Below are 12,864 nucleotides of genomic sequence, written 5' to 3'. Positions count from 1 at the left end.
GACCACAAGCTTGGTTTGGGTTTGGTCTTTGCTCTAACCAGCCCATCCATTAAAAAAAGCAGCTTTCCATAAACAATGCTTTGGGAAAAGCCTCTAACCATGCTTTGAAGTTTCTCCTAGAAGACAGAAAAGCTCTAAGGCAGCTGAAATATGACTAGTACTTTCTGTTCAGGGAAAGAGAAGCAATTCAGCCCTTGAAACACTGGCCAGAGCCTGCAGGCACCGCTTTGTGCTTGCTGCCCTTCAGAGATGGTTTTTGGACCTGCAGAGCGAGTGACCAGCTGGCTGAGGACAAGCAGTGCACAGCAGCACTGGGTGTTACTGGTGGGCATCTGTAGCTCCATCAGCAGCTTCCTCATACCAGGAAGGGGAAAACATGAAAATACCCATTTACTTTTCTGCTATGAAAAAAAGTGACTTCTGTCATACAGTATGAGAATAGAAGACATGGCTGAAACATCCTTCTCAAGAGTTAGAATTCTGCTCAGAGAAAAAAAAAATCTCTAAAATTGCATGATTTCATTTTTCTAAAAAAAAGAGAGCATGATATCCTGTTTAGAGAAGAACAGATTTTAGCAACTCTCTCCATGTGCTCCATCTGTTTCTCATTACTCTGTGGTTGCAAGGGCTTGACATCTGAACAAGCCCTGCATCAAGTCACACACCTTCAGTGGACTCTCCCCAAAGCTTGGTCAAATAGGCAGGCTGAAAAACACCCGCCACGAGTGCAAGCAATAAGCCATAACATGTATCAGCACTTCATCCCTTGTCTAGCAAGTCAAATATGGAGGCACATGTCTGGGTTGGCACCAGTAAAACCTAAAGGCAAAAAGCACATGCATATTTATTCTCTTGGCCTTTGAGACCATTATGGTGCCAAATAAACTCATTCAGCTCCTGTTTACACTGGAAACAAAACTGAGGTCACAGCACAGCTCAGCAGTGACCAAAACCCCTGATTTGGTCTGCAGGAGGGAATGTAAGGTTTGGTGTGTGGACACCCATCCAGATGGTAAATTCTTATCTAAAGGGCAGGTTAATTCACACTGCTTTTGAAAACAAAAAGCAGAGAGGGCACAATACATCTGTGAAAGGCAATGAATGAACCACAGCTCTTTGCCTCCAACAGACCACCTTCTCAGCACTGGAGTGGCTCTGCTTGGAAAGAACTGAATGATTTACAGCAGTCTGGTCCAGGGGAGCGCAGAGCTTGGCCTGACCCACCACTCTCAGGTTTATGTTCCTACTCCCAAAACCATGGATGTTGCATTTTCATGAACAGTGGATATGGGGCTCTTCCGGGTTTTATTTTGGTGGATTTTGTTTTGGGACGGAGGGGTGATATTGCCGTGGTGGTTTTGTTTTGTTTTCTTTACAGCCTTTCAGAATTTGGCAGCCAGTTTCTACAGAAAGATTTAAAACCCACTAGCTATTCAGGTCAGACCTAACACTGATCTGGCTTACTCACCTTCTCCTCCCTAGCAGATGCCTCTGGAAGGGCATAAGAAGAAAGTAAACATACAGCAACATTTCTCCTCTCGGATTTCAGTAACCTGTGACTGAGAGACTTCCTGAGCCAGGGGTGGCCCAGGATGGGTTTTAAGTCACAGTGTCAAATGTGTATTTTCAGGGTAGCTGTGAGGTATTCAATAACTAGGTTCAAAATGTCAGAGGGCAGCTGATGTGTTAGTACTGTAAGGAGATCTACTGGTCAAGTGCCTGGAGACACAGTTATGGATGATTAATGTGACCGAGTGACTACATAACACAACTTCCATATGAGACTTCACAGGCTACAGTTAGGTCCCTCACTAGTTAGCATCCACCTAGAGTGCAGAGGCAACTGAAAGATGTGCCCCGTTTCATTGTTAAGTGTTCACCAGGTCTAACTTCACAGAGAACAGCCTTCAACTCCTTGGTATTTTGTATGTCATGAGGCAAGTTGTGATCTCTGCTCCTCTCCCAGTATGACTCCTTGGAAATGTTTTGTTGTGGGATGAACTAGACCATTCAAGCCTTCACATTTGCTGATTTGTGTGTGTGTGTGTGTGTGAATGGTCAGGCATACTCACTTGTTCTGGGGTGGTAGAACTGAGTGAGCTAGCAACCTGGTTTGTAGCTCCCAGCATGGCTTTGTGGGTCAGCTTTGTTTTCCCATTTTACAGAGATGAAAAGTGAATGACACTGAATGTGAACTCAAGAGAAAGGAAAAATCCATGGCTGTAAAAGAAAGATACGCTTTCTCAAATCTGGAAATAACATGTACAGGCTTTTTATGCCACAGACAAGGATGCAAAGTGCACTTCTGCCTGCTGGGAGCTCAAGCGGACGTGTCAGCCCAGAGACTGTCTCCTGGTGCATTTGAAAAATGCAGACTGAGTCATTCGGGGTCAGGTGGAGGATCCTGCCAGCGTGGGAGGTACCAGTGTCCCTCAGTCGTCACCCCCCACCTCCCCAGCTGGGCAGAGGCAGGAGGGAACTCACAGCTTTGCCAGGGAGACTGTACAGGCTACAGTCTCAGGCACCTCTTTCCCTCTGGGATCAAGACTCTGCAATCAAATAACATGGACTTCTAGCAACAATTACTAATCCAGAAATACTGCTCTTCTACCCACAGTAACACACTGATGATACAAAAGGCTGGGGCAAGGAAAGTGCTACACAGACTGGGGAAAAAAACAAGTGCCACGGATAACTAATGGGGATCCATGGGCAAGACTATGCATGCCTATCATTAATAATGTGCCGTGTAGGTGATAAACAGTGTGTGCAGTACACCACACAGCAGGAAGATCAGAGGAGATGGTAAAGCTGTAGAGGAACAGGAGATGGTACACGCAGGTTTCGCACAGAGATGTCTCTCCTGCTGCCGCAGTCTTGGCTGTACCAGGTGTCTTGTCCTACAGGGATACGGGATGAGATGTCTGGCTGAGCCATGCACATGCTTGTGGAGTTGCAGCCTTACAAGTTCTCCCTGCAAAGGGAGAGAGGAAGTAATTTTCCCAGAATCGTCACTTTGCCCAGCATTGAAGACAGGTGGTGAGGAAGCCTCTGAGCACTGAAGGCAGAGCGGGAGGCAGAGGAGGGCCGGGCGTCCGGGGGGAGGCGCAGGGACTGCACCTGGGGAGAGGTCCCTGTGTGTCTTCAGGGAGAGCTGGGGAGAGGAAGCACTGGAGAAAGGGGCCCGTAGGAATACCAGGGAACAAAAAGGAAACAAGGAGAAAACGATGGCAGACAGGGTGTCTGAGAGCAGAGGAGGGGAACAGGACTGTAACTAACGATGGCAAGGGAGAATGGTGACAGTCTAAAGGGCCACGCAGTGGATGCACAGCCTTGTGAGCACATTCAAGCACTGGCAAGCTTACAAGCTATGTAACACCTGTCTCCATGTAGGAAAATGGAGGACAGGAGCAGGAGAGAACGATTCTGAATTTTTTTTTTTTTTCACTTTTACACTTAAGATATGGAAAAAATACCTAAAATTTAAGAATCACAATTTCTGCTGTAGGAAGGCAGAAGAAGGGGAGAAAGAGCTTAGTCATGGACAACTAAGTAAAAAACACTGCTCATCCTTGTAATCCCTTGAAAATTGACTGCTGTGATCTTGTCTTTGTGCTTCTGTCATATGCACATTTCAGTCCACTTTTTAAATCACAACCGTGCATTTTATTGTATTTTCTTGCACTATACCTTTTGGGTTTTTTTTTGAAAGCTGCACACTTCAGCTTTATCAAGCAGTGTACACGAAGTGTTAAAACTTGACCTGTTTGCTAGGATTAGACCTGAAATTCCAGTAACAGCAGCTAAATTGCACAACTGTTTTCTTTTTATTATTAGACCTTCTGTAACCCATACAACAGTGCTTCAGGCACAGGGGTTGGTTTTGTAAAAAGAGGGTAGGGAAGGGGCTAGGAGTATATCAACAAATGTGCCCCTCAGCAACTCCCGACCAGCCATGTCTGGTTTACATAGGGAGAACAATCTGTTCCCAATTACCAGTTAATTTGATCCTCACCCTAATCTGACCAAACCTTCAAACATAGCTATTAAAAACAGTTTCCACCCCCTCCCTTCACCCTCTCTCTCTTGCTTTCAAACAAATACTGAAGGGCAATACCAAAATATCACAGACTGGTCCTGTATGTTGAAGGAAAGCAACATATTGTTATGAAGAAAAAACATATAGGGCTACTTAATTAAAAAAATGAGAAGACAATTAAAGAAAACACTCATTACAATGTGAGATAACTTAGGAGGAGAAATGGAGCAAGAAAAGGGATGGGCTGTGACAGGGGGTCAAATTAACTACTTCTACAGGCAGAAGGTTTTTAAGCAGGGACGGATAGACCAAAAGCATGAAGAATATGATGGCATCTCACTCTCACCTACCTCTCAGAGCATCTGAGCACGTAGTTTTTCATAGTGTGTTAAGTCAGGTGAAGAAAAATCTCAGGAGACTACCTAATGCAGACTGAGCATATGCTATGAGGAGTCTTAAAGAGGCAGAGAGATGGGGGGGAGAGCCCTATTTGGACCCCGCTGATCTGCTAAGTCCCACACACTGCAAGCTGCATCCCACAGTGGTCAGCCATCTGTTTCAGCCAATATGGTAAGTGTGATTTCCTGATGAAATCAGAGGAGGGAATGGGAGAAAGAAAGGGCAGGATAGCCACAGCCACGCTTCTGTCTAGAAGCTCTGAACTGGTCAGATGGGGACATCTTGGCAGGAATCTACTCTGCCACCAAGGGGAGTTGTGTTTCCAGAGGAAGGAAATGGAGATACAGCAGCAATGCCAACGTGGGCAGCCCCAGCGCTCTCTTGGCCCTTAAAACTGCTGTCAAAACATGATATGGGAAGGGCTGCCCTTCCGTCATCTCTAATCCAAAGCCGTGCAAATGGCACAAAGGCGGGGAGCAGAGAGCTGGCCACCACAAAGAGCTTCCCAAGGACTTCTGCTTCAGCAATAACCCTTCTGCAAGGAACATGTATAAATGCAGGCACTCAGTGTTCACAAACAGAAGACAACCAGCTGTAACCAGACTATTTCCATCTGAGCCATTTCCCCGGGGGACTGTATCCTTTCAAAGGGAACAAAATCTCCTCCCATCCCACAGGGAGGAGATTCAGATGCATTATGCATAAACTGCTTTCTGCAGGAGAATCTGGGGAGGGAGTGAGGAATACTGTAGAACAGTTTTGAGGAAAACACACTATTTTGAGTTAAATGGCCACAGGAAGACTTGTTGTGTTATGTATCTGGGGGGAAGGAAGAAGATGGAGTGAGAATAATTTTTCAAGTCTGGGAAAAGTTTTTTCCTGGTGTTTTTCCCATGACACCTGGGTGTTCGTTACCGGAGCTTGCCCCTCACCCGTCCCCACGGGCTGCTCCTCCACACAGGCACCTCTCACCAGACTGCTGCCAGGTCAGTGCAAAGTAGTGACTTCCATCACAAGACCTAAGGGCTTTTATCACTGTTAATCACCTCCCGTTCATTGAGGTTGCAGGGTACCATAAACAGCAAGCCATGCCTGTTTAGTCCCTGGAGCATTATTGGCTTTAAAATACAAGATCAGCACCCTTAGCTGCCTCCAAGGGTGTACAGGGCATGTGTTTCCACAGGGAACAGCAGCAGGCCACTTGAGAAGGTCCAGGTGCTGCCCATGCAAGTGCATCTCAACAGCTCAGACAAGGAAAGCATGCCTTACTCCATGAGCAAGCCTGCGTCAGAGAGGAATAAACACAGTCCTCTGTGTAGGTGAGATGTAAGAAGCTTCTGGGCAGCTGTAGAAGGTAATCCAGAACAAGACACAACCACACTAATCTCTGAACAAAAGACAAACTAATTAAATCTGTTCTGTTTCCCACGGTGCTTTGTCCTTCTGCAAAGCATCTGGATCTTACATGGCTTTGTGTCTTGGGCCATCTGCGTCCCATCACATCCAATTTACATTTCTAAAGACTGGGCTATCCCTTTCCAGCAGATCCCAAAAATCAAGCCTTAAGGGCATTCTTCCACCAACAAGTTCTATGTAAAAGAAGATGCACAATCCCTGATCCTCTGTGGTCTAGTAAAGTGCTCTGGTTCGGGCAAAGGCAAGTAAACGTGTTTTCAAGCTTTCTGTTGCAGCTGCAAATCCACCCTTATATTACAGAGATCAACTAGCAACTGCAGAAGAAATATGTATTAACTCAATTAGAAAGTTGGCACTGGCTGTGAGATCATGTGCTCCATCTCCAGTCATCTGTCCTTAAGGCAGATCTGGTATCAGTGAGTGTACTATAGCATATTGATGGAAATTTTGGTATGCCTTATGATAAAGCTGATGTGAAATCTCTGGAGGCTCACTCACTCTTCACTCCACAGATTTCAGGGTCCCACCCTAGCTTGTTTTTAGATACTGGGCACCACCAGCGTGACTCACTAGATCACTCGTGGGTGAGGCAGGAGCAGGATCCCAGTGACAGTGCTGCATACTGTCCGCCCATCCAGAAAGCACAAGACTACATGGCAATTCAGCAGGCTCTCCCAATGGCAGGAGTCTTCCACCAGCTGCCAAGCCAAAGCACACCTTTGGTGTACACTCATCTCCATTAAATCTGATGGTTATCAGATACAGGCTTGGAGCAGAGAGCATGGTAGGGGAGCAAGCCCAGGCTTAAATAGCCTCTCATTTCACAGCCCTGACTCAACCAAATTACCATTGCTTGCACGGCTGACTTGGTAAAAACACAAACTCACCTGAACTCTGGTCATTTGCATCTGCTAAGCTAAGCAAACTCAATGCATTTAAGGCTGGTAAGCTCAGAGCTGGGGTGTCAGTAGCACTGCAATGATACCTCGGTGACACCCACCCTGCAGGAAAGCATTGGAGAGCACTGGTCAGCGGGGCTCATGTGGCTGGCACCGCAATACTCGGGAGTAAAGACTCGATCAAACTGACTGCCACCAAGCAAGCAAACACTTCCCATTCATTTATTGACTGAAGGTCTCTAATGAAAACTGGTGGATATTCTGCTAAAATTAGTAATAGTAGAAATGTTGCAGTGCACGGCACTTTCTTCTCAGGCTGCGGATCATTAGGCTGGAAATTACGCAACTCAACGCATGTTGCCTAAGATTATACGCATCAGGAAAATCACATCATAGGAGAGACTCCAACTTAAATAATCCAGTGACTGAAAGGAAAGTGTGCCTACATATGTTTGGTAAGAATTGTTAGGAATCAATGCAGGGGATGTGTATGATAAAAACATTTACTCTAAGAAAACATGTGTTCTACTTATTTGCTTCAATAAAAAGGGTTAATAAGTCAACAGGGGTTTTCATACTCCTTTACAACAGTTGCTTAAGCATTTATATACCAGCAGATGGAAAACACGTTTATTAAACATTTGGTCCTGTGAGTCACACTGACATCAATATCTCAAAAAAACATTAATTCAGGCAGCAGCCTCTTGTAATGGCCTCATTCCCCGACTAACTGGCGCACAGTTGTAATTTCACTTAGGGGTCAAGAAAACCACTCAAATACAATCTAAACAGAAGCCCACAGGGTGCCGCAGAGTAACTGTGCATATATAACATAACCGGAGGGACACCAGGCTGCTGCAGGGGAACCAGCAGTCCAACACAGTTTGTATCTGCCACCAAACCACCCGTGGTTTGCTCTGCAGAGCCGAGGTGGGTGCCCAGGTCTGCTGGGGGTGACATCTCCCTGTCTCCAGGAGGCTGAGAGGAGTGCACTGGGAGCAAAGACATTTGTTGCCTGCACAATGGCTATCACAGCAGCAGTTTCTGCTTTACAGGTACAGAGACACCTGCAGTAAAAATGATGGTGGGTTGCTACGATGCCACTGCTTTACGAACTGTGTAGGAATGTGAAGGAGGTAAAGCGCATCGCGGAGATGAACACACAGGGAAGCAGTGCAAATGAATCCGTGTAAGACGTAGCACTCCTGTAAGTAGAAGCATGTTAAAAGTGGTATGGGAAGGCACAGAAACACAAATCCTTAAACAAGAGTGAGGAGGAAGGTGCAGGCAGAAGGAAAAACAGAAAGAATCAGGGAAATCTCAGCCTCCGCGTACAGAAAACAAAATGCATTTGCATTACGGCGAAGTAAAGGGTTTGTGCAACAGCCTTGCTATACTGACCCCTGCAGCCCGCCCTACTCAGGAAAACTAGAAAAGCTTTTCTTCTGTTAAAACGCTTTTTTTAATGTCCTTGTTAAAGAGCTGACTGACAAATCTGAGGTCTCTGGATACAGAGCATGAGGTGCTTGGGGAAGTCAAATAAAACAGATGTGTTTTCATTATGGTTAGAAACAGATACAGTTTTTAATCCTTTATATTTTTAAAATCAGTCTCCTGTGTTTGTTTTGCTGCTTCCTAGTTTTCTACATCAGAATAAAAGGAATGGGACTTGAATTTCACACCATTCATAGCATGTGTTTTGAAAACAAAGTTTCAGCAAATCAAGCATTAGTGAAAGGAATGAAAATCCAGCCAGAAGTACTTCCAAACTGCCCCATAGCTTTTAGGCTCCTAAGTTTTGAGCTTGTGTCTACTGTACTCTTAGTAGCTGACTGGAGGACCTTTCTACAGATACCACTACACAAATGCTTGCAGAGCCTCATTAAATAGATGATTAATGCATCAGTCCTAGCAAGCACAGAAGCTAACAATTACTGGAAGTTTCACCCAGTGGGTAATGAAGACACTAATACTATTTTGAGAAACAATCATTCTCTTTTTTTTTTTCCTTGTACTATGCAAAGAGAAATTAACTTGTGTACCAAAACAAGTCCAGGCTCTCAGTCTCTCCCCACCGACAGTGGGTATTTCCCAGCTCCTGCTGCAGCTCTGTGGACGAGTGCGTGACGCGCTCTGGACTTCGGCTGCACCCCTTAGCCCAGCTGCACCCCTCAGCCCTGCTGAGCTTACCGGCTGAGCAGTAAGTAACCTCACATGCTACCGGGGCAGGCTTGAAAACAGCAAACAGCCAGCACCCAACTGATAAAGGAAATTTTTCTGCAAGCACTGATTTATCACTAGTTGTCAGAGAGACTTCAGCTATTTTCAGCAAAACTGTGACAAGAGCCTAGTCAAAAATCAATACCAGGTCTCTGAACCAGCTTCCAAAATGTATGAACAAATAACTTTGCAGCTTACAGAAATACAGTTCACTCTAAGACCGCTGTGCAATGATACCAGGAAAAGAGTGATAAAACTTTAAGTCAGCAGCAAACAAAACTGTTGACAAACAGTACTTCAGTCTAAATCACAGCCTCTGTTATCATCCGCCACATTTAAAGTTCATGTCTTTACCGAGATACGGAAGAGACAGAGAAATTTATGACAGATGCTTCCACAATAATCTCTTGCTTTGTAGCTCATCTCACATACACACTCATTGAAAATATTTACAGCAAATATAGTTCCCATAAACATATTTTTTAAAGTATCTCTGTACAAATGCGAAATAGCTTGATCCTTTCCTGGAAACAAGTTCCAAATTCAAGCATTCCTCTATAGATTTTATCTGCAGCAGCGTTAGTCCATATAGGCTTGTACACTGAAAAAATTCACCGAATGGCACACAGGCATAATCATTTAACAGTGTAAGTACTCACATTCTCGAGCTAACCAAAGCAAACCACTGCTCCTTAGTCACCTTGTACTTGAATGCAGCTGAACATGTGGTCAGACTTGCCAAAATACTCAAGTAACATAAACGCAGCTTAGAAGTCCATAACAAGTCTTTCTAGTTCTTTTTCCTGTTGCTGATAGATTCAGAGGGTGCATAAAACACCACCCCTGAAATTTGTCTTTCCACTCTTAGAGCTCCATGCAATTAAGAAACTGGCTTCAATACCTCCAACGCCCAAATCAGTTCCTGCTCATCCGAAGGCATTCTCTCCCAGGCAGCACAGCAGGATAACAAATCACAGGTATTTGCAGCCCAATACTCTGTCCATTATGAACTGCTGAGGTTTTGGAGACACGGGCATACATAGCTGCATGTTAGAACGCCAGCCTCAAGGGTTTGCAAAGCCAACAAGTCCTGACAGTCTCTGCAAAATGTTTTCCAATTTAGTTCTGAATTAAATACTTGCAATTCATTACAGCGTCTTTCTACCAGTAAGGGAACAAACAGCTTCTACCCTGCAAGAAGCCTTGTTTGCATAACAATCCTGAAACTAAAACTTCATCTTGGATTAACTCATCCCCGGTACAAGCATTTAGCTTCTTTTAGGCTTACACATCAGTCTACCATTTCCAACAGACAATTGTACTGGGGGGGTGGGGGTGGAAAGGAAATTAGTAAACCAATCAGTAACACTCCATGCACAATTTCTCTTTCCTTGTAAGCAGAGGGAATTGTTCTGCATGACTTAAGTTAAAAGCATATTACTAAAAAAAGTCAAGTTATGTGGGGGGTTTAGGCAGTAAACAGCTACAGTTAAGTCACACAGAAGAGGTTTTGAAGTCTGCCTTCTCAAAAGGATTACAAAAGAATATAGTTTCTTGCTCAGAGAATATACTTATAATAGTATAAAAATGGGGGAAGGGGACACAGAAAGTATCCTTTTTCTGTGGTCTCAGGATTTAACAACACTGATGAATTTAACTTTAAATCATCAACAAGTAACACTGACTCAAATGTCTTCATGTAACTTCCACTAGCCTTTAAGAAATACTTCTTGTTTTGCATAAATTGCAGATGATGACACTCCATATTTCTAATTTCCTGCTCACAAAATGCTTTAATCCCTTGCACTAATTAGAACAATTCTGCACTGAGCACAGCAAGTAATTTAGGCTTTGTTTCTGTACCAGAACATACTTTCAAAGAAGGTCGGTGCTAAAATCCACCAGAAAAGCCATTTCTCAGTATGTGTGTGTCACGATCTAGCCAGTAGCATTTGAACATGACTGCATGAGCTTTGGGGGGCAGGGAGAAGCTGAAATTTCTGTTCACATGAACAGCAAAAAGGTATTTAATCTTCCTTCCCAGGACATTCAAAGTGCTCCCAGCAACCCCCGCCTTCAGTGACAAATCTACTTCCCATCATACCTATATTACGAGATCGCAAAAGAGCACCCACAAGTTCCTGCCATGCACTTGAAATTTTCCACGTAACCCCAGTGTAGCAGCCTCAGCTTTACTGGGCTAAAGCTATGTTTGTGCAGTGATCGGGAGGACGGGAAAATATTGACACAACTGCAGGAGGAACGCTGCTGTTGTGCATTTATCAAGCATTCTGCAATCTCTGCCCCCTCCTGACCCACCAGTCATTCTCAGCAACCTTTGAACATGGCAAGTGATCTATTCCAAACCAAAATAGACATCTCAGGAGCTTCTTAAAATAATGAAAAAGTGAACTGGACATTTCCCTCCTAATGTTGCTTGGGAAATGCTTTTATGTTTTGGTGAGAAGCCAGAAACAAAAATCAGCCTGATCAGTAAGGGTGACCACGAAGGGATGGGGCTTCAATGTCTAAGAGCCGGTGAATCTCCTACGTTAATTACAGACACAGGTTAGCAATGATGGGACATTTTGGAGCAAACCCCTAGGCCAGTGCAGGTCCGTGAACGCAGACAGCTCTGCATCCTGAGCGACTGAGTGCCCGCCAGCCTTTACAACTTCGCAAACAACTTTCCACGCTTTAAATATTAAAAAGGTTATTTGGGTTGGTGGGGGAACAGACAGGCTCTGATCTCCCAGGAAATTAGTTTTCAGTATTTAGTTTTAACTACTGTGACTTCACGTTCTTCTACTTCCACAATTTAAGAAAAAAGTGTTGGTTTTTGGTTTTTTTTTTTAAAATAATAATCCAAGGTGGTAAGCGCGTTCGTGATGAGTTACCTGTAGCGCTGCCGTTAGTATTTGCTGCGTAGGCCATGTTTGTTCAGTGACACATCCAGAGCTGGGCTGTTAGGTGTCATGCAAATGCCATGCATCAAGTCCAACCAGACATGCAACCTGAAACAGACAAGAAAAAGGCAGTTAAAAAACGACAGTTTCAAGAAGTCACGTAGGTTAAGCATTAGGCATTTATGAGTGTTTAGTCTTATCTTCAGTGCAAACTTCACTCTAGCGGTAACTTGTTTTCCTCTTAATCAGCGGCTTAGCTATCACAAAACCCACAGCTCTCCTGGCATCGGAAGTTGCATGGCGGCTCACTGATAATCCCTAAGGAGGACCACTGCTCTGGATCTGTCCTTGGCAAGGATGCAACCAGCTGAATGTGCAATTGGCCTTGGATTTTTTGGTCTGCCTTGAGCTTTTTTGCATTTTGTCCCTAGCCTCCTTGCACCACAGGAGCTTCTCCACATTTGCTAGCACCTGTGTAAGTTTTAAACTACCCAAAGGTTACGATTTTTAGGTGAAGAGCACCTACAGAAGAGCTGTAGCAGCGACCTAGGGGACTAGTTGCAATTTCCAAGCTCAGCTGTGTCCCAGGGGAGGTGAGGACAGAAGGACCCACAGTGGACGCGGACAAACCACCGGCTGTATCCCCACCACCTCATAAACCCGGCAGCTGCTGCCTGGAACCTGTGTTGGGGACCAGAGCCATCACGGACCCTGGGCTGGGACGTGCATGGCTGACCATGAGACCATCCCCTGCAGGTCCCAGCAGTGACAGGTTTTCTGGGTGTCAGGTTTTCTTTCAACCCACATGTGGCAGATTCGACCGAGAAGCGGTGCCTGGCTGACCCTCAGGCTGGGGGTACAGGAGAAGGGTGCTGTCACCGCCAAGCGAGAGGCAGAAGCAAAACCAGCAGCAGGTTTGGGACCAGCTGTCTGGCTCTGCAAAGCCAGCCTTGCCTGGTCTGCCACAGGGCTCCAGCTCCTCCTC

The 12,864-nt window shown here is 45.1% G+C and overlaps 1 protein-coding gene across 1 annotated transcript in view; it reads right to left on the bottom strand.

Moving 5' to 3' along the window:
* The window catches only part of KANK1 (KN motif and ankyrin repeat domains 1), a gene marked incomplete at its 3' end in the record, with an annotated part of 50,588 nt that extends 38,573 nt beyond the window's left edge, over positions 1-12,015 (bottom strand). Inside the window, exon 1 of the mRNA XM_080363024.1 lies at positions 11,871-12,015. Coding sequence (XP_080219150.1) covers positions 11,871-11,907 — 37 coding nt within the window. The 5' untranslated portion in view covers positions 11,908-12,015. The remainder of the gene's footprint in view (positions 1-11,870) is intronic.
* Between the last annotated feature and the right edge of the window lie 849 nt (positions 12,016-12,864).

This window comes from Nesoenas mayeri, assembly GCF_963082525.1.
Source record: "Nesoenas mayeri genome assembly, chromosome: Z".
NCBI lineage: Eukaryota > Metazoa > Chordata > Aves > Columbiformes > Columbidae > Nesoenas > Nesoenas mayeri.
This window is presented reverse-complemented; position numbering and strand designations above follow the sequence as displayed.